Genomic DNA, 23,291 nt, shown 5'->3' with positions numbered 1-23,291 from the left:
CCTACACAGGGTGTCCCAAAAACATAGATATACACCTTAACAGCTGATCGCTCAATTTTGAAGATGAAATGTATTTTCATAAACGCTGCTTTTATAATTATTCAAAGTGTGTGTACACTTTTTGGGGCATCCTATATAGATTGACTCAATTTTCCCAGGATGCAGTCTGGATGATTGCCCAATTGCACAAAGATATGTATGCAAACTAATCTTTATTGTAGTGTTTCTCATAATAGCAAAATGCTGGAAATACTCTTAATGTTCTTAAATAGGGGGGTTTTAAATAAATTATTGGTACATCTATGCAGTAGAGTGTATGATTAATCTATATTAATTGGTATGGAAAGTCTTCACAATGAATTGAATGGGAAAAGCAGATCACAAAACATGGTGCTGAGCAGCACTTTATTTATATGCATTTAGTAAGGCACACAAGTCTCTCCCTAAGATATTCTCAATTTGAAAAAGTCATAAAAATAAAAATTCCTTTATGTTTCCCAATTTTATACTCTTCTAAAATGCATAGATTAGCTACTTGGCAAAGGAGGCAAGAGCATACAATGGGGAAATGTCTCTTCAATAAATGGTGCAGAGAAATTGGACAGGTACATAAAAAAAATGAAACTAGACCACCAACTACACCATACACAAGAATAAACTCAAAATGAATAAAAGACTTAAATGTAAGTTATGAAACCATAAAAATCCTAGGAGAAAACATAGGCAGCAAAATCTCAGACATCTCTCCTAACAGTATGTTTGCCAATACATAACCTAGGGCAAGAGAAACAAAGGAGAAAATAAATAAATTGGACTACTTCAAAATAAAAAGCTTCTTCACAGCAAAAGAAATCATCAACAAAATGATAAGGGAGCCCAGCATATAGGAGAATATTATTTGCCAATGATACATCCAATAAGGGGTTAATATCCAAATATATAAGGAACTCATACAACTAAAAAGGAAGACAACAATCCAATTTTTTTTAAAAATGGGCAAAAGACCTAACTAGACACTTCTCTAAAGTAGACATACAGATGACCAAGAGACATTGAAAGAATGTCAAAGTCACTAATCATCAGAGACACGCAAATTAAAAGTACAATGAGGTGCTGGCGAGGATGTGGAGAAAAGGGAACCCTACTACACCGCTAGTAAGGATGCAAATTGGTGCAGCCATTATGGAAAACAGTATGGAATTTCCTCAAAAAATTAAATATGGAGCTGTTATTTGACTCAGTTTTTAGGAATATACTCAAAGAAACCCGAAACACCAACTAGAAAGAATGTATGCACCCCTATGTTCATAGCAGCACAATTTACAATAGCTAAGATCTGGAAACAACCCAAGTGCCTATCAGTAGATGAGTAGATAGAAAAAAAATTGTGGTACATTTACACCATGGAATACTACACATCAGTAAAAAGGAAGGATCTCTTACCCTTTGAGACAACATGGAGGGACCTGGAGAGTATTATGCTAAGTGAAATAAGCTAGTCAGAGAAAGACAAGTATCACATAATCTCACTCATATGTGGAATCTAAAGACCAAAATAAACTGATAAACAAAGTATTATAGATCCAGAGACATAGAAACATGAAACAGACTGTAGAATCTCAGAGGGAAAGAGGGGATGGGTGAGTAAGAACAGATCAACCAAAGAACTTGCATGCATTTATGCAAAACCCATAGACAACAGACAACAGTGTGGTGAACGCCTAGGGCATGGGGGTTAGGGAGTGCCAGCTTGACGGGGTCAAAGGGGGGGGAAAGAGGAATATATATAATACTTTTAACAATAAAGGTAAATTTTAAATGTATGTATTAACTACTTGAGCATGTATTTACTTTATAATCAGGAGAAAAAATCATAAAGATCTTTTCAATTTGAAAAAAGCCAGAAAAATTAAAATCCCTTTATGTTTCCCAATTTAATACTGATACTTGGGCAGTGTTGCTGGACAGAAACCAATTTTATCTTTGTTATTTAACCTGACTGCCAAACCAGTTGTTTACATGGTCATACTATACACACTCCAATCATTTTTCTCACTCTCTCCATCTCCTCTATTTGGAGTTTCTGGGACTTACCACAGAACTCTTTCTGAAGTAAGGCAACCAGTTAATAAATACATAGATAAATAAATAAAATTATTCCTGTCTCTCCCTAATTGTACAGTTTATACTATCATAAGTCCATTTCTTCCCTAAATGAAAGCAGATGGTTGACCATCCTAGAGTGTAAATCTCTCCTGAAATGACAACCAAACCAAACAGATTTCCTGTCTTGTGATTAAAGAATGCTAAAGGACTACCAGGCAAGATGCAAGAGTGGTTTACTGTGTAGTGGTTGCCATGGTTTTGCCTGAGGATGTGCTATTTAAGCTCATCCTTAATTTGGACAGGCATGAGTCTCAGCTATGCAGGCTTAAAAATGGTGCAAAGGGCATGGCTGTTTTTAGATTAAATGGGAGGTGGGCTATAGTAACAGTTAAAAATAGAGGTCTCTAACTTTGAACCATTTGGCTACAGAGTTGGATAAATAAATTAATTGCAGCAGATTCTTTTTAGAAAACAAAGCTAGTGTGACCAAGAGAAAGCTGGTGTCTAGTTAGATGTCGTTTTAAAACTAACATCATGATGTATTTTTTTTAAAACCTGAGATATATGTATATATTTTAAAGGCTTTTTAAGCTTTAAAATCAGCTAGTCCGTTCCCATGGCAGCTTTACGCTATTGAAAAATCCCAGATTGAAATCAATTTCATGTTCTTCGTAGCTAATTTCTGTTTCCATTTGCAAATAGCACTTTGGAGCAAACAGGCAGTGGACTCTTGATAGTTTATCCTTCATTCTGTTAACCATATTATTTTTATAGTGTGCCGTGCATTATTTCTAAAAGAAGGCAGGTGGTCTGTCTCTAGGGCTTTCACATGGAAGATAAGGGAACATATAAAGGCTGTATAAATTAGGTTACAGCCCTGGTTGGTTTGGCTCAGTGGATAGAGCATCAGCCTGTGGATTGAAGGCTCCCCAGTTTGATTCAGTCAAGGGCACATGCCCAGGTTGTGAGCTTGATCCCCAGGAGGGGGTGTACAGGAGACAGCCAATCAATGATTTTCTCTCATCATTGATGTTTTTATCTCTCCCTCTCCTTTCCTCTCTGAAATCAATAGAAATATATAAAATTAAAAAAATAAATAAGGTTATAACAGTTTCAGCTTGAGACTTCCACTCCCTCCTTTTGGAAACTTCAGAGGCTCCATGATGGGCATCTGGTGGTCTGGACATCCCATCCAAATCAGAATCAAGAAACAAAAGCTCCAGTTTGAGTCTTGCACCCCGGCTAGCTCTGGGCTTCGGGGCAAGTCCCTTAACTGCTTGGGACCCAGTTTCCTTGATTGTCAACTCTTATGTTTTGAGAATACTTGGATCAGATGCGTTAGTCTACTTTAAAAAAAAAATGTTATTAAAGAACATATATACAGAGAGGCCTGAATATCCACAGCCGCAGCGACCACCAAGCATCTGTGACCCCCAGAACGCAGATCCCAGGCGGCGCGAACACCTGGCTACACTGGAGTGCCCCACTGCTTGGCGAAAAGGATTACTGTTCTACAGTCTTTATCTATCTTTCCTTCTCCAACGCTTTATTCTATCTCAACCCTACCTTTATGCCTTCACCCTCTTTCCGATCTTTTCCTTTGGTACCCCATTTATCTTAACCCTTTCCTGCTCTAGATTTTCCCCATTCCTTCTGTCTACCCCCTCCTAAAATTTCACCCCACTTGTATATATCTAATTTCCAACTACCTGCTCCAAACCCATTCACACCTCCCTTGCAGTTGTCCTAAAAACAAAACAAAAAAACACACAAAAAAACAGTCTTTCTCTTTAACTCTTTGAAGTTGTATGTTGAATGTTAACTATACTGAAGTTGTATGCTTTTTTTTATAAGATTGATTTGCCTATGCTTTTTGTTTGATTGTATGTTTTTGTTAGCTGGGTTCTAGTCAACACAACCACCCTTATTGGTGGTTATTAATATCGCAAACACATTTCTATTCAGTGCCTTGTGTGTTGTACCTGGTTGTGTTGTATTTTGTGCTTTTAAATCAAAGCAGGAGAGAGAGAACTACACAACCAGACATCCTAGATCATGGGGAGACCAAAAAACACCCCGCATATGAAAGAAAAGCAGGCTTCACCAGAAAAGGAAGTAAACGAGATAGAGGCAAGCAACCTACCTGATCAAGAATTCAGAGTAATGATCATAAGATGGCTAAAAAGAATGGAAGACAAATTTGACAATATGAGTAAGAACCAAGAGGAAATGAAGAAAAACCAAGAAGAAATGAAAAATGACATTGCTACTGTAAAGAACTCAATAGAAAGCATCAAGAGTAGATTAGAAGAAGCAGAGGACCGCATCAGCGAGCTGGAAGACAAGATGGAAAAAAATACCCAATTAGAACAGCTTCTGGAAAAAAAATTAAAAAACAGGAGGAAAGTCTACAGGAACTTTGGGACAATACAAAACAAAACAATATTAGAATAATAGGGGTTCCAGAAGGAAAGGAAATTGAGGAAGACATGGAAAACGTATTTCAAGAAATAATGACAGAAAACTTTCCGGAGATAAAGAAAAAACCCACACAAATCCAAGATGCTCGCAGAGTCCCAAGCAAAATGAACCCCAGAAAACCGACCCCTAGGCACATCATAATTAAGCTGGCAAACACCAACGACAAAAAAAGAATTTTAAAAGCAGCCAGAGAGAGACAGAAAGTTACATATAAAGGAACCCCCATCAATTAGCAACTGATTTCTCCACAGAAACTTATCAGACCAGAAGGGAATGGGATGAAATATACAAAGTCATGCAAAGGAAGGGTCTGAATCCAAGAATACTATACCCAGCAAGGCTATCAATCAAAAGTGAAGGTGAAATCAGGAGCTTCACAGACAAAAACAGACTAAGAGAATTTATCTCCACCAAACTAGCAATGCAAGAAATGCTAAAGGGTCTACTGTAAAATTAAAGAAATAGAAAGCAAAGAAGGAACACAGGGGTATAGAATAAAAATGGCATCAAATAAGTATCCATCAATAATAACTTTAAATGTAAATAGACTAAATACTCCAATCAAAAGACATAGGGTGTCAGATTGGATAAGAAAACAAGACCCATATATCTGTTGTCTACAAGAAACCCACCTCAGAAAAAAAGATGCACACAGACTGAGGGTGAAGGGATGGAAAAAGGTTTTCCAGGCAAATGGAAATGAAAAAAAAGCTGGGGTAGCAATACTTATATCTGACAAATTAGATCTCAGAGTGAAGGACATAACAAGAGATAATGAAGGCCACTTCATAATACTAAAGGGAGCAATCCAACAAGAAGAAATAACCCTGGTAAATATATATGCACCCAACACGGGAGCACCCCAATATATAAAAAAACTGCTGGAGGACAATAAGGGAGAGATTAATAGCAATACAATTATAGTAGGAGATTTTAATACCCCACTGTCACCCTTTGACAAATCATCTACACAAAAAATCAGCAAAAAAATATCAATCCTAAATGACTCGCTAGACCAGATGGAATTAATCGACATCTTCAGAACATTCCACCCCAAAGCCACAAAATATACATTCTTCTCAAGCGCACATGGGACATTCTCAAAGATAGACCACATTTTGGGACATAGGCAAAGTCTCTTCAAATTCAAGAAGATAGAAATCATATCAAGCATCTTCTCAGATCATAGTGGCATAAAACTGGATATTAACTAAAATGAAAAAAATCCAAAGAAATCAAACACATGGAGACTAAACAGCATGCTATTAAACAAGGACTGGGTTACCAAAGAAATCAAGGAAGAAATTAAAAACATCCTGGAAACAAATAACAATGAAAACACAACTATCCAAAATCTATGGGACACAGCAAAAGCAGTTTTGAGAGGGAAGTTCATATCCCTACAAGCCTATTGCAAAAAAACTAGAAAAAATAGTAACAAATGATCTAACTCTACAACTCAAAGAGTTAGAAAAAGAGCAACAAGAAAAGCCCAGTGTAAGCAGAAGGAAGGAAATAACAAAAATCAGAGCGGAGATAAACGACATAGAAACCAAAGAAAAGAAACAATACATAAGATCAACAAAACCAAGAGCTGGTTCTTTGAAAGGATAAACAAGATAGATGGACCTCTAGCCAGGCTAACCAAGAAACAAAGAGAGAGGACCCAAATAAACAAAATCAGAAATGAAAGAGGTGAAATTACAACAGACCCCGCTGAAATACAAAGGATTGTTACAAAATACTACGAACAACTCTATTCCAACAAACAGAACAAACTGGAGGAAATGGACATATTCCTAGAAAAATACAAACTTCCAAAACTCAATCAGGAAGAATCTAAAAATCTCAACAGAGCAGTGACTTGGGAAGAAATTGAAACAGTCATCAAAAAGCTTCCAGCAAAGAACATATATACATATCCCATGAACACGGACAAGGAAGTGGGGGTGGGGGTGGATAGAGGGCAGCAAAGGGAGGGGGGAAAGGGGACACCAGCAATCAGGCCAACATAAAAAAAAAATTAATTAAAAAATTCTTATTTTTTTAATGCTTTCTTCAAACAAAAACAAGTAGAAGCCCCTTATGAAAAAAGAAGAAGTGGAGTTCCGCTTGTCAATGCTAGTCTGGGGTTGGGGAGGGTTTTGGGTATTGCTCTCTTCATCCTTCTCTAACCAATCCTTGCACCCCTACCCCCAGGACATACCAAGTAGGAGTCCCCAGGGCTCCCTAGACACAATCTAGGTCGGACCATTGGTTTAAATTAAATCTCACTTAATTTTAAAATTTTAAAAATATATATTTTATTAATTTTTTAACAGAGAGGAAGAGAGAGGGATAGAGAGAGAAACATCAATGAGAGAGAATCATTGATCAGCTACTGGGGATGTACCCACAACCAAGGTACATTCCCTTGACCGGAATCAAACCTGGGACCTTTCAGTCTGCAGGCCAAATCTGCATCCACTGAGCCAAACTGGTTTCTGCAAATGTCTCATTTAATTTTAAAAGCCAGTTTATGGTCCTGAGGAATCTCAAAATATAATGCTTTAAGAAAATTTTAGAAGCTTGGGGCACATCCCTAGTAGGGGGTGTGCAAGAGGCAGCTGATCGATGATTCTCTCTCATTGATGTTTCTAACTCTCTATCCCTCTCTCTTCCTCTCTGTAAAAAAATCAATAAAAATATATTTTTTTAAATTTTAAAAGCTTGAATCCTCCATGTTATACCAACAATCATAAACTATAACAGCTTATGAAAAGTAGAAGTTATTATTTTCAACATTAGGGGTTAGGAAAATGATGGCTTTGGTTTTCCCAGTATTTGACATCAGGAGTCATTGTGTGAGTCGTCTGAGAATAAAATGATTTACTGCCTGATGCATCCCCTTTGCTATTTTGTCTGTTTACAATGTCTCCGCATTAACTCATTGTGTCATAATATGAAGATTTTTATATTCTTTTGGATTTTTTATGGCCGTGCATGGTCCATAAACTCTGTTATTCCGAATAACAGGCTGCTGCTCATAAGAATAACTTGTTTATTCTCAATGTTAGTCCAGCTTCTATCTGTATTTACCTATTAATTATCTCTTTCACCTTTATTTACAGAGGAGGTTGTAACACTTAGAAGATCTCTGGTCGGATTAAAGATGGGTGGGCTCACGTGGAGGAAGCTGAATGGGCTTCAAACCAGAGATTTTTTTAAAATATATTTTATTGATTTTTTTACAGAGAGGAAGGGAGAGGAGAGAGATAGAGAGCTAGAAACATCAATGAGAGAGTGACATTGACCAGCTGCCTTCTGCACACCCCACACCAGGGATGTGCCCACAACCAATGTACATGCCCTTGACCGGAATCAAACTTGGGATCTTTCAGTCTGCAGGCCGACGCTCTATCCACTGAGCCAAACCGGGGCAAAACCAGAGATTTTTTTAATTAACACCTGGTTATTCCAATCGCCTAAGCTACTCATGGGAAATAGCAGTAATATGGAAAAGGCCAGCAAATCTTCTCAGGCTTTCTTCATTATTTCAAACAAGCTCTCGGGATCAACAATGAAGGCTTTATCTGATGCTTGCTTTAGTGTAATGTCCCTTGTAGCTGTGGTCTACATAGGAATCAATTGTTCTATAATCCACAGCTGGAAATCATGAGGGCTTCTGGGTGCAGCGCACACAGATAAAGTATAACACCGAGTAAAAGTACTATGACTTCATAATGCGATCCCTCTGAGAAAAAATACTGTGCACACCCCCTAAGGCTTAAAACAAGCATTTATAGTATGCTTCCCAAACTGCTCTGAAGACTATTTATAGAGCCATCACATCAACCGCCCACCCCTTGTTAAAACAGAGCAAGTATTTTAACACTGAAAAGCAGCCTTATAAAACAGCAAGGGAATTGGTAAGGGTAGGAAATGATAGGCTGGAAGTGACAGGTTGATGCCTTCCTTTTTATTTTTAACCTTTAAAGTGTAATATGGATTCAGAGGAATGCATATAGGTGTCAGCTCACTGAATTTTTGCAAAGTAAATGCACTGGTTTCATTGGCGCTCATATAGAGAGACGGAGTATGACTAAGGTGACCAGACATCCGGCTTTTGGCGGGACAGGCCCGATTTCTAACAATTTGTCCCGCCAAAAGCGGGACATCTGGTCACCTTAAGTCTGACCCAAACTCCCTAAATCTTCCAGTCACTGACCTCCCAAGGTCTCCTGGTGTCTTGTCTTCTAATTGCATTGATTGGTTTAGTCTGTCTCTTATTTTATATAAATGGAATGATGCAATAGGTGCTCTTTTTGGGTTGGTTTCTTTCATTTAACTTTATTTTTTGTTGTTGTTTTTTGTAATTGTTGTTTGTTCATTTGGCTGCAGAGTATTAGACTGCAACAAGGATTCATTCCGCTACTGATGGGCATTTTGGTAGTTTTTTGGTTTTGACTGCTACAAACTTCTTCTAATGAATATTCTTGGTCATGTCTTTTGGGTATATATTTAAGCGTGAAATTACTATGTCATAAAATAAGTACATGTCCACATGAATAGGTACTGTCAAATGATTGTACTAATTTACGCTCTCAGCAGTAGTGGATAAAATCACTGTATATACCTGTCAACACTTGTTATTTTCTTGTGGTGGGGCGGGGGGGAGTGGTAAGTGGTATCACATTTTGCTTTTAAGTTAGTTTCCTGGATGACTTAAGCAAGTTGAGCACCTTTTCACATAAGTATTGGTCATTTGCATAGCTTCGTTTGTGAAGTGTCTTTTCAGCAATTTTGCCCACTTTTCTCTTGAATGTCTACCTTTTTCTTATTGGGTTCTCAGAGTTCTTTATATATGCTGGATATTTTCTTCATTTTCTTTTGTGCAATGTGATGTTAAGTGTGCAGATTTATGTTAGGTATGTTTTTATGTTTTTTACTATGCACCTTAGGCTACTGTACATTCAGGTCTGAAAGGCTTCTAACAACATTCAGAAAGAAAAAGTAACCACATTGCAGAATCAGAGTGCTGCCTGCAACCAGCTATCATAATAGAGATCATCACTATTCAATTATATTTTACATGCACAACCTATTTTTTATTTTCGGAATTTTTATATTGTTTGATGCAGTGCCTAAAATTGAATATATATTGAAGAAAGGACAAAGTAATCAATGGGAGGGGATAATGATCTCCTTTAAATTTGTTAAAATAGATCATGAAGTCTTTCATTTTGGGAAGTATCTATCGTGGAATTCATAAAAAGTTAAAAATACTGGTTTGGATTTCGGTTTTGCAGCTTACGAGTGCTTCTTTTCTGCCACTTTTGTCTGTCCAGTCTGTTCATTTGGTAATAGTACCCTGTGTCTTTTTGAGAGCCACCCTGATCACAGCTGGTCCCTATGTGTCAAATCTACCATCAGCTCCAGCAGAGAGCAGCTGCCGCTGATTCAGACTTGGACAATTAAGCATCATATCCCTTGGGTCACAGTCATTGGTTCAAGGATAGTCATGTGACCAGTGAGAACCAATGATATGTAAGTACACTTGTGCTGGAAACCCAGAGGGAGAGGAAGCCTCTCTGGTGGGACTTGACTTGAGAAGGATGTAATGCAGGACTCCAGAGACCGCTTTGCACACTGGAGAGGAAAATGTGTTGTAAACAGAGCCAGCTCAGAAGAAATGAAGCTGAGACGCAGACAGAGAGAAGTGGAGTTGGAATAATATTTTGAGCCCTATGGGCCAAGTTATGATTGAAGCCCATACTATCTGGACTTTCAGGAATGTGAGCCAGCAAATTCCTTGTCTGCTTGGATTGATTTTCCTGACACTTGAGACCTAAAGTGTCTTAGGCTATGCAAATACCTGGCCCAGGTGGGGTTCTCAACATTAGGTGGGATAAACAAAGTACGGAACGATATGCTTTTAAGCAAAGCCTTCTCTCTGTAAGGCTAATACTGCTTGAAATAATGGCTTTAAGAGTTCAAGTTTCTTAAGGACTTGTGTGTGGAGTTAAATGTTTCCTATTATGATAGCATTTGGGTAGAGTTCATTTGGTGGGGCTAGATGGGAAGAGAGAAATGTGTGCTCCCTTCTATGGTCATGAAAAATCACTGTGCTTCGTGAGAGTGGTTCCCAGACACCTGTCCTAGACCCGTTCTATCAGAATTCCTTGGGAAATTTATTGCAAATACACATCTCAGGGACCCACTTCTCAAAATCAGAATCACTAACTGTGGGATAATGTCTAGAATCTGCAGTAGAAAACAAACTCCAAGTTTGGGGAACCAGTGCTTGATTCCAGGATTTACCCACATCCACCCAGCCCTGGGACACTGATACCTCCTGCGTACCTTTCTCCGGGAATTCTGAGCCAGGCAAGGAAAGAAACTGGGTAGGAGAGAAAACTAAGAGAAGAGAGAGCGAGATGCAGACAGGCCATTCAAGCAATGTAACTGCTAAAGGACTGAAGACTGCGAGGTGGGGGCAGGGAAAAAAACTTTATGTTAATGTTATCTTTAAGGAATCAGAACTTTCTATACATAAAAATAAAGTGATTTGTGAAGGCTCAAGTGTATTCATATTTCTGTTTTCTCCCTGGATGCTTTAATTGTGAAGAAGAAAACGAAAAGGTGTTCCCAGAGTTCTCTGTAGATGTTATTGTTCTTCGCACATACTTCGCACGTAGGGAGCCAGAAAGAGAATATCAACTCCATTGTATAGTTAGCTGTTGGTACAATAGATGGGGGGGAAACTAGCAATTATTTGTCTTCTTCAAGTTAAAATTTTCTAGTTCCTTCAACTCTATTGCCATTCACACCATATACACTAAAACATAAAGATTTAATTTAAGGACATACGTTGCCTTCAATACAGTTTCATATGTGAAAAGCCTCCAGGCTCAGTTATTAAATGAGAGAACAGATACCACTAAGTAATTATTAAAATCACTTACTTGATAAATCTGGTGCCAGGAATACTCCTTCCCTTGCAGTTCCAGGAGTATTACATAGCACTTGACCATCACCAGTTATATCTGAGGAGGGAGGGGCACACAATTGGAGCCCTGTTCTATTGGAATCCATGGAGCTGTGAATCTGAAGCTTAAGATTTGCATATTATATTGTATTTAATACTGAAATATTATTTTTTAATTAAAATAGCATTAAATTAAAACAACGCTAGGGAGAACAAAGTGTGGGAACTGTCTAGCTTTGCTGTTCCGTGTTCTGCTTTAAAATGTAAGCAAAGCAGATTCTTCTCAGTATCAGTACAGGCAAAAGCTTTTCTCTCTTAACTAAACTCAAGTACTTTGATTTCACAATTGACTCAAAACCCACTCACCCCCTTTATTATTATTTTTGGTGCACAAATTGCCATTTACTGACCTTCTTGACAAACCACAGTAACAAGTCTTATATATAACCACAGGATGCTCAAATTTTACTTCCTCTTTGCCAAATGTATGTGTCAACTATGTAATTATTGTGGTTCCTCTACATCTGGCAGAGCAATATTCACCAACCTAATAACTTAGCTCTCTCATTTACCTTCCAGTGGGAAAGCATGGGCCTGGGACCTCACCTGCATCCTGCTACTCACCAGGTGAGTTACTTTGGCATATTGTCAGGAATCTGGCCTCCGTTTAACCAAGAATGCATACAGAGAAATGGGTGAGTGGGTCTAGGATTCACTTATGAGCAGTGACTGCCCGGAGGCACAGCCAAAGAGATAGTACACGTGTGGCTTCTGACCAAATACCCCCAAATAAGAAATAAAATAACAAGTAAAATGCATGATTTCCTAATAACAGAAAACAGATAAACAAAAACCCCATACCATCCTCATTTATTTGTCATTTTTGGAGGAGGCTATGGAACCAACTCCTTATTCTGAAAACGGTACCTATAGAGAAAGAATTGGGCATCTATCTTGTCTTTTCTGTATGGACTGCTGCACATCAAGGTAATCAAGTTATCTATGAGGGGCCATGGCTGGGTGGCTCAATTGGTGAGAGTGAAATCCCGTATACCAAAAATGTTTGCAGGTTTAATTCCCGTTTGGGCGTGTATGGGAGGCAACTGATCGACATCCATGTTTCTCTCTCGCTTTTCCTTCCTTTCTCTAAACATATCCCTCGGGTGAGAATTTTTTTAAAAAACTGTTTATGAGGGAGTTTTTCTTTAATAACAGACCCAGCTACTAAATGCAAAAGGGGTGGTAGAATTGGAATATTATCATTTTGCAGCCCCGAATAATGGCTCTGAGTAATGAGCACAAATGCATCTAAAACAATTAGGGTTTTGATAATGCATAGGTTAGGCAGACAACACCTGCAACCACTCATCAGCCCTAGCATCACACAAAAAGGGAGCCAGGCATGAATGTGATGTGATGGAAGCACAAACCCCTCCTCCCATCCCCCTACCCCCCCCCCACCCCCGTGTCTCCCCTTCCCCTCATGAGAACTATTCTCTACAAAACAACTGAAGCTGGATTTGCTCAAGATTCAATTGCTAGTGTACAGGAAACACAGGAGATAGGAAATGCTGAAGACACTCAGATGGATTAAAATCCAGGGACTCATACTGTGCCAATGGCCTGACCTGGTTTCTTCAAGGAATGAATTATTGGTAGAAGGAAAAAGAAAAGAAGGAGAGGAACTCATAGATTAAGAGACTTAAGAGGCATATGATCCAAAGGCAGAATGCCACTCTCCTGTTTCAAACAAACCAACTGAAAAAAAGAAACCACGTTTGCCATATTTGGGAAATTTTAAATACTGTATAGAACTATCTGATATTATTAAGAACATTTTGATAATTTTAGGTGATCTATCACATTTTTATTATGTTAAAAAGGACTTATTATCTTTTAGAGCCATCTCCTAAAGTATTTTTAGATTGAATAATATGTGGCAGGGGGTGTATGGAAATATAAAGAAGACTAGATTGGCAATGTATTGATGATTGCTGAAGCTGGGTTTAGGGAGCATAAAGGTTCATTGTGTTACTTAGAGTTATCCCTAATTTCAGTTTTTATGCTTGTTTGAAAATTTTCACAATTAAGTATTGTGGGGTATTTTTTTAAAAAATAGGAAAGAGTAATAAATGATTTGCAATAATTAAATCGCACACTTATGGTTTGTACATGTTTTTTGTATTTATGTCTTTATTAGTTTCTTGTGGTTGCCATAACAAATTACCAGGAACTGAGTGGATGAAAACTGAAATGTCTTCTCTCACAGTTCTGGAATCTAGTTCAAACTTTTGCTCCCTCCAGGAGCTCTAAGGAAAAATCCATTCTGGACTCTTCTAGCTTCCAATGGCTACTGCACTGATTAACCTGTAGCTGTCTCACCCCCATTTTTTGTCTCTGAGGCCCATTAACTTGTGCCTATAATCTCTCTCCACCTCATTTTTTATTTATTTTTTTTAATATATTTTATTGATTTTTTTTACAGAGAGAAAGGGAGAGGGATAGAGAGCTAGAAACATCGATGAGAGAGAGACATCGATAAGCTGCCTCCTGAACACCCCCTACTGGGGATGTGCCCACAACCAATGTACATGCTCTTGACTGGAATTAAACCTGGGACCTTACAGTCTGCAGACCAATACTCTATCCACTGAGCCAAACCGGTTTTGGCTCTCCACCTCACTTTTATAAGGACTTTCATCATTAGATTTAGGGTCCACCAGATAATCTTGAATAATCCCATTTTAAGATCCTTAATTGAAATTATATCTCTAACACCCCTTTTCCAAATAAGGTAACATTCACAAATTCCTAGGATTAAGACATAGACATATCATTTGGGGGGCCACCATTCAACTCACTGCAGTGATATACTTCAATAAAAAGATTTGAAAACTAATATTATAAAGGAGTAGTTTAGCCTTTCTAAATTTTATACTAAGGAATAACTTAGAGTTATCCCTAATTTCAATGTGTAAGATATCCTTGATTTCTTCTCCTCTACGTAAGAGCATAGGCGAGCTCCATCATTTTAAATTCTAAAATTGAAATCAAATCTTTGTTTCTTTCCATCCACACTCTCAGTGCCTTAATTTCATCTACCATATCCCGCAATGGTCATCTCACGCATCTTCCTGGCTTTTATAAATCTTGCTTCACTCCCTACCATTCTCCACACAGAAGCCAGAGTAATTAAAAACAAAACAAAACAAAACAAAACAAAAATCACAAGTCTAATCATTTCTTTTTTCTTGTGCTATCTCTGAAACAGTGGTCCATTGCTTCCAAATAAAATCCCATGAACAAGGCCAGGCATAATTCATTCCTTGGCTATTTGACTATTATCTGGGGCCATCACCTTGCCTAACTTTAACTGTCCAGGCTATTCTCTGTAGCATGTTAAACATGCCAAATCCAATTCCACCAAATGTAGATTTCCCTCCCTTCCCCCACAAAGGAATCAGTCAGTGATTATCATCAGAATTCTATTGATAGTACATAAATTGTTTTTAAAGTGGGAACACCAATTCCTGTTGAATACAGACACATCCAAAAACATGTAAACAAATGAAATATGCTCCCCTGCCTCTCAACCATCCTATCCTCTAGTATGATGCCATTTTGGTTGATGTCCTTTCAGAATGTATGTCTAAATATCATAAAAATGTGATTATAGAACTTGGTAACTTAACAATGAACTGTGGATCTGTTTTCATGCTATTACATATATAGCTTCATCATTATTGTTTAAGCTTTTGATCCACATTTCATAACCACCCTGTTCCCAGACTTGCACCAATTTGCATTCCCACCAGCAGAGCATGACTGTGCTCATTTCCCTCTATCCCTGGGAGTCCCTTTAATCTTTGCCGATCTGAGAGATGAAGGCCAGCATCCCATTTTTCTTTCAATTTGCATTTCTTAGATGGCAGTAAGGTAGCACTTTCTCTGCTTCTGATACTGCTCACCTGTAGTTCTTATGATTGTGTATTCTAAAGTGTTAGCTTGTTTGGTTTCTTTTTTATTTTTTAATATTTTTATTGATTGCAGAGAGGAAGGGAGAAGGAGGGAGAGAGAGAAATAGAAACATAAGTGATGAGAGGGAATCATTGATTGGCTGCCTCCTGCAGACTTTCTACTGAGGATCAAGCCTGCAACCCAGGCATGTGCCCTAACTTGGAATCAACCATGACCTCTTGATTCATAGGTTGATGCTCAACCACTGAGCCATGCTAGCTAGGTTACATTTTAAAAAGAAATAGCAAACCAACTAAGGAAGAGTGTGCATACTGCTCAGCACGGCCTTGCAGCAACCCTGCCACCTCTGACCTCCATAGTTTCCATCAATGCCTTCAGCTGTTTATCTCCTGTATCTGGTCATATAGCCTGAGTTTCATATCCCTGACTGGGGAAGTCTTTATTCTCTCCTTGTAAAATGTGGATTATGGAAAATTGCCCACAATTTGTTTTAAAGCTTCTTGATTATATTTTCTGGAAATCCATATGGGGAAATAAGAATTATAGCTTTAGAAACTGAGCTTCAGCCTTGGGGCCAACAATTTCAACTTGCCACTGGCATTTGATCATCTTTAGGTTTCAATCCAGAGTTCAAGTAATTTCCTGTGTCAGAATATTCAGTAATGATTTTTTTCTGTTGTATTAAGTTCAGAAAAAAAGTGTTGGGAAACAGTACCTATTACTGGAATTCATTCCTTTATGCTGCTTCATCTGAAAGAAAAAAGACAGCAAAATATTTCCAGGTATCATATCCCTATAGATTTTCAAATGTACCACAAGCTTGCTTATGTGGGTTTACCAGGGATTACAGCAAGAATACTTGTTTAACTGTCCAAGGTTCTGAAAGCTTGCACATTTTAATTCTACAATGTTTAGTATTATTTTGAACTTTGAGTGAATTCCTATCATTCCATATCTTTTACATTATTTTTTATTGTATGTTTATTTAAAGTTAGTGTATTTAAGTGTGGATTAACTGGGTGAACATAGTAATTTTATATGTGATAAAATGTCATATGTTTTAAGAGCTACTTTAAAAAAAGAAAACCAAAACAAATAAATGTGCTTATAGTTCTGATTGTGAGACCAAGTATCTTCTTAAAAAATGCAAAACAATAAATCAACATTAACCAAACCAGATATCTAATTGGAAATTAAAATTCTAAAGAAAGATGTGAATAGACCAGGCCATTGGGGATATGAGTAAATAATACGATATACCCCCAAATTACAAATGCTATCATTGAAATTAAGAAGAACCTGTCACATAAAAGGGACATGAGGAAGTAATGTTTGGTTTTAATGGCAAATGTGGAGGCCTAAGGAACAGGACGCACAGTTTCATGGGCAAGGATAATGCCACTGGAAAGACACACAGTTAATACTATTTTAGTCTTTACCAAAACAAAGGTCAGCTGTAATCAGATATGTGTGGCTCATGCACCATCTGTGGTAGAAGGAAAGTCAAATTAGACCAATGATTGAAGTGTCAGCATTTACTGAGTGAGCACTGTATGTAGCTTTGTGAAATAGGCTCCGTGTGAAAATAAAAATAAATTAGAAAAAAATGATCCCTCCCATCTTCCCTTCCCTCTCTTCCTCTCGCCCTCCTTTTATCCTTATTTCCTCTCAGCCACCCACCATCCCACCCTCCTCCTTCCTCCTTTCCTTCTTTCTTTGAAGAGATAAGGCAGACCTATAGAAAGGACTCAAAATCTCAGAGTTTAACCCTTTCATTGAGCAACAGAGGCTCAGAAAAGCTAAATGTCTTGCTTAGGGTTACACAGTTTGTTAGTGACAGAGTTGGGACTAGAAATTGGTAGTCCCAATCTCTGTCATGATGGTCTTTTCACTCTATAACACCTGTCTCATATGCAAACACTTAGCATTCGTATAAACAAGAATGAATTAAAGTTAGACACATACACAGGATTAGAGAAATAGAGCAATAAAATGAAAATGTCTTCAGAGGAAGACAAGTATCCCATGATCTCACTTATATGTGGAATCTAATGAACAAAATAGATCCAAAGACACAGAAGTATGGAACAGACTGATGAATTTCAGAGGGAAGGTGGGGGAGGAGGGAGATTAACCAAAGACTTTCTATGCATCTATGCATAATCCATGGACCCAGACAATAGTGTGGTGAAGGCCTGGGGAGGGTGCAGGGTGGAGGAGGTCAATGACAAGGAAATGGGGATATCCATAAGACTTTCAACAATAAAGATAATTTTTTAAAAAATGAAAGGATGATAAATTGAATAGTGTGGGAAGTAACCGTGCCATATAAAAAGTCAACAAGGGAGACATGTCTTGTTTGATACAAGTTTTAAGAAGAAAAGTACTGATCAAGAAACATGAATGATTCAGATAATGATTGTCGCAAAGTTACCAAGGGAGACCCATAAACCGTAATCACGCATATGGGCCAATCAGAGGAAAGGTTGGAGGAATGTGCTCAGCAAAGAAAGGACAAGGGTCTCATAAATGCTTATTTAACCATAATGCATCTGAAACAAGAAGTTTCAGATAACTAAACTTTCTGGTTATATAACTGCTTTATTCACAGATGAGTGGGGATCTGGTTTGATTTCTACTTCCACCCCTAACTATCTACGTTTACTTGGTCACTAGCCTCTCCTAGCTCCAATTCCCTCCTCAATAGGTATACAGATAAGGAGTTATTCTGGGATTGTTATGAGAAATAAATGAGGTCATCTTAATATGCTTGCTCTGTGCCTGGCAAAGAATAAGAAAAATCTTATGAAGCAAGTAATTATAAGACTGATCCTTTAAAAGTACTTTCACATCTATTATCTTCTTAAGCAACCCTGTAGGTAGAACTAGCCAAGTATGTAGTATCTCATTTTATAGAAGAAGAAACTGAGTTAGGCTTAGCACAATTCACTTGCTTGGATGTACTTCCTACTGAAGAGGATGGCTGGCTAACATATGGGTAAGTTAGCCAAATACTTTGTAATTACTTCTTTCTATTTTATAGATGGAGAAACTCAGTAAGGCTTAGAGAGATTTTTATTTTATTTTCTGAAACCTTTAGTGAAAAGATGCTTTTTAAAAAAGTATGTGTTGCCCAACCGGCGTGGCTTACTGGTTGAACCAGTGAACCAGAAGGTCACAGTTCATTTCCCAGTCAGAGCACATGCCCAGTTGCGGGCTTGATCCCCCAAGGTGGGGTGTGCAGGAGGCAGTCCATCAACAATTCTCTCTTGTCATTGATGTTTCTACTCTCTCCCCCTCTCCCTTCCTCTCTGAAATAAAAAATATTTTTTTTAAAAGAAAAATGTGTTGACAAAATGCTTGTATGTTTTGGGAAAGGGGTAAAAAGAGTTACTTGTCATAAAGAAGAGGATGTTGGACAATTTAATCTCTAAAAGATAAAAGTTATTGTAAAGGTCTGGTTGGTCTTTATCTTCACTTAGGTATTGGGAAATTAAAGAAGAAAGATGTAGACTAGAAATAAGAAAATATTTGACCTAAACAAAGTTTCTCAAAATTTGGAAAGCTTTCAATACAAGTTTTGAATCTCTTCCACTAGACATATTTAGAAATATTGAATGGTTATACAAATTAGAATGCTCTTTAGAGATCAAAAGCTGAGCCAGGAAGTATCTTGACATGATCTCTTTCCAAATCTGGTTGCATGATTCAGCCAACTTTTAGATGACTTAGTGGTAAGAAAGGAAGCTGTAACATTCCATTTGGTCCAATCGTTTTCAACCAAACACATATTTGCTTCCAAAATGAAATTCATTTATTTTAAACATTCCCATTGGACACCCAGATTATGTCCCACCTCTTCCTGAACAAAACCATTGGTCAGACTATCCCAAGTCTTTCATTAGCTGACTGGGAGGAGCTTTTGTCAGAGGAAGAGTATATGGTTCCAGGTTATGAAACATGTTCATCAACTGGATGTTTTATTACAACTTCTTTGGCAGGATAGTAGGTGCCTTCAAAAGGGTGCTCTACTCTTTGCCAGAAGACTATGGGACTAAGGATTGCTCATAAATAAATAGGTTGTTGAAAGCATGAATGCTTTCTACACGCCTTAAAATTTTGGTTCAAATTAAAACCTTCCTAGAATGACATGAAAACCAGAGCTCACTCATTACAGTGTGTAACCTTGCTGAATTCTTGTTTTTAAATTCAGTAAAATACCATATGTGCCTGTCAACTTGATGTGTAAGTGTGAAAATGCTCATCCATTCCTGAGACAGGGCTGTTTGATGAATAAGAAACAAAGATAACTACTTTGACTAAGACTGGGGCTAATTCTGGGGAGAAGCTTGAATGAGCAGGAATACAACTAACTACTTTCTGTTTCATGAATTCTGGCATGCACACATTTATAGAAGGGCTTGAGTTATTTTAATGTCCTGCTGTGGTCAAGAAATCATGTGTTTTTTTCATGATTTCACTCAACTGATCTTTAGCTACATCATAACATTAAACATTAGCAGACAGCAAATGAATTTGGACTCTTAAAAAAAATCAATGTCATTAAAAAATAAAAAGAGTTGAAATTGGTTTGGTTCAGTGGATAGAGTGTCGGTCTGCAGACTGAAAGGTCCCGGGTTCGATTCCGGTCAAGAGCATGTACATTGGCTGGGGACACATCCCCACTAGGGGGTGTGCAGGAGGCAGCTGGTCAATGTTTCTCTCTCATCGATGTTTCTAGCTCTCTATCCCTCTCTTTTCCTCTCTGTGGAAAATGAATAAAATATATTTTTTAAATAAATAAATTAATTTAATTTAATTTAATTAAAAGAGTGAGGCCCTAGCTGGTGTGCTTAGTGGTTAGAGTGTTGGCATGCACCAAAGGTAACAGGCTCATTCCTGGTGAAGGGCACATACCTGGGTTAAAAATTTGCCCCAGATCTGGGTGTATTTGGGAGACAACTAATTGATGTGTCTCTCCCACCTTTCTCTCTTTCTCTCTCTTCCTCCCACCCTCCCTCCCTCTCTTTCCTCTCTTTTCCTCTCTTCCTCTCTCTCCTTCCCTTCCACTCTCTCTGAAAAGCAATGGAAAGGGGGGAAAAAATCCTCTGGTGAGGATTAACAAACAAACAAAAGAAGATTGAGGAAATTTCCTAGAATAAAATACACTAAATATATAGAACAGGTACAAACTTTGAGTGGATCCTGATTTTTACTAAGTGAGCATAACATTTTTGTGTGTTTGAATTTTTTTTCAAAATAAAAAAAAATAGTGAAGGGAAAACCAAAACAACTCTAGCTCCAGCTTTAAAAAATAAAATAAAATAAAATAAAATTCTGGGTTTATATTTTGCTAATAACTCAGAGAGGGAATCACCTTAAAACTTTTTTATAAGAAACTCTGCACAATTTGGATAAATGCTTGACACAATAATTTATGGGTGCTTAAATTATATTTTCTCAAGGGCTAAAATGTAAAACAAAGAAACTCACAGAGGAAGAGGATATGGTTCCTGGTTATGAAAATGTTCATCAACTGGATGTTTTATTACAACTTCTTTGGAGTTCAGAGTATGTTGTCTTCATTAACCCGAATTCAGAGCTTTGAGTCAAGGCAATAAAGCTGCAGGATTTACACACTGTGTGTGTGTGTTGGGGATGGGGGGTGGGGGAGGGTAGGAGTCTGACATCTGACACCCTCTGCTCTAGAGCTGCTCCCATGCCTCCAGCCTTTCCCAAAACAGCAGAGCCCAAGATTAGAGCAACATACATTTAAGGGTGTGATTCTGCAGATTCTGGTTGGGACACGGAGACAAATGTAGGAGTGCTTCAATGCTGAGAACAGAGGGGCAACTTCACTAGGGAAATAAAACATTTCTGGTGGAAGAAGTTCAAGTTAACTTTGGTGCAGAATGACCCCATCAGTTTTCCGCCAGGACTCTACACAGGGTTTGCACAGGGATCTCTTCACAAAATGAGGTGATTCTCTTTGGGAAGAGGGCTTGGAGGTGTCTTGAGAATGGGGGAGATCTTGGAAGACTGGGGTTTCTTCTGGACCTCAAGGGGAAACAACCCGAGGCAGATGAATGAATGCATCCTGATATTCGTGAATTAAAGTTGACTCTGATCAGATCTGTTCCTTTTCTCCTTCCGTTTGTGGAACCAGCACTAACTAAGCAAGATTCCCCAAGCTGCTTCATCTCTCCCTATGGGACTCTTCTCCAGCGCCCGCCCGGAATCCCTGTCCAGCAAGGATCTTTCCTGGCGCACGCTGGGATCCGCATTCAGCAATTCTCAGCTTGAGCCGTGCAGGGGCAGCCACTCAGAGACCCCACACGAAGCAGTCAGCTCTCCTCTGCTCTCACACCGGTCCGCGTTGCGCAGTGAGGAGGGAGGAAGGAAGGGATCCAACTCGCGGAAAACTTCCTCCCGGGAGATGACTGGGGTCTCTGCGCTGCCCCCGCCGGCCCTCCCACGCCACGCTGGGCCACCGGGCGATCGGTAAAGCGGTGCCGCAAGGATTGCAGGTTCTGAGCTGCGGAGACCCAGGGACCTGCAGCCACGCCTCCGGGCAAAAACCTGAGTCTGCGGAAGGCGCTCAGGGGAGACAGCTGCCTGCAGGCGGGAAGCTGAGCCACTTTGCACCAGGATGCTTTGCTTTCCTGCCGCAGGAGCCCTAGGTGGTCTCTTCCTTCCAGGCTTCGCCCGCTGCCGTCAGCACTAGCCATGGAAGTTGGGGCTGCGCAGAGCGAGGGGGAACCGCTTGGCGCGGCAACTCTTCTGGATGCTTTCCCTCCAAACCGACCTCTTCTTCACTCCTGTTTGGGGTAAGTGCAACCTAGTTTGCGATAACGAAGGCATAGGATGGAAGCTGGTGGGAGGGGATGGCACTAGCACAAAGGGTAAATGTGCTAAGTTGTTTTACCTGGGGATGGGGGGAGGGGAGGGTACCCTCCCCTTACACCCCACCCCCAGTCCCCAGCTGTCCATTCCAAATACTAAGCAAGTTAGGAGTTGGACTTGATTTAGGCCAGTTAGAGGAGGGGGTGCTGGGATTCATTAACTAATTGGTTTATTTTTGCTGAAGTTACCTTCCCCTTCCTCTCCTTCTCCCCTCCCCCCCCCCCCCAACACACACAACGTTCTTTGTCTACATTATTCTGTGAAAACAGAGATGAGAAAAAGCTCCAGAGGTTGTTCTTGGTGGTGGTGGTGGTGGTGGTGGTGGTGGTGGTGGTGATGGTGGTGGTGGTGAGGCACCAAGTGATTTAGCAGAGAGGATCTTAAGGGCCAAAGACTAGTGCAAATCTTTAACAGCAAGAGAACTTCACAGCCCTGGTCCTGCTCCCTCAGCCCTGGTCCTGGTCCTGCTCCCTCACCCCGGTTGGCCCATCCCAATCCTCCCCAGCCTCCAAACAACCTATCGATTGTCCTGCTGATGCTTTTCTGGGCCAGGTTCTCCAGGTCCCAATATAACTTTTAAGAAAAACTGCAAACCATCTTGTACACAGGGGGTGCTTGCTATTTGTTCATTGAGTGGCTGAATGATTTTGTGCCTCAGGAATCTGCCTTGAACAGTGAACTAATTCCCTGATAGAGACCCCGGGGCACAAGGTTAGCGCAACTCATTTTGCAACGGAGGGGCTGGCGTCTGGGATAATGTAGTCTGTAGATCATCATTACCCAACAGAACCCATGAGACAGCTTCAGGGTCAGATCCATGGGTCATGGACCAGATGAGCTCACTTGGGTTTGAATA

At 39.2% G+C, this 23,291-nt stretch overlaps 1 protein-coding gene across 1 annotated transcript in view; it reads left to right on the top strand.

Annotated features, from left to right (window-relative positions):
- Positions 1-21,419: 21,419 nt before the first annotated feature.
- The window catches only part of KCNK10 (potassium two pore domain channel subfamily K member 10), a 110,308-nt gene continuing 108,436 nt past the window's right edge, over positions 21,420-23,291 (top strand). The window contains exon 1 of the mRNA XM_036429665.2: positions 21,420-22,359. Coding sequence (XP_036285558.1) covers positions 22,317-22,359 — 43 coding nt within the window. The 5' untranslated portion in view covers positions 21,420-22,316. The remainder of the gene's footprint in view (positions 22,360-23,291) is intronic.

This window comes from Pipistrellus kuhlii, unplaced genomic scaffold (genome assembly GCF_014108245.1).
Source record: "Pipistrellus kuhlii isolate mPipKuh1 unplaced genomic scaffold, mPipKuh1.p scaffold_m20_p_1, whole genome shotgun sequence".
Classification (NCBI taxonomy): Eukaryota; Metazoa; Chordata; class Mammalia; order Chiroptera; family Vespertilionidae; genus Pipistrellus; species Pipistrellus kuhlii.
This window is presented reverse-complemented; position numbering and strand designations above follow the sequence as displayed.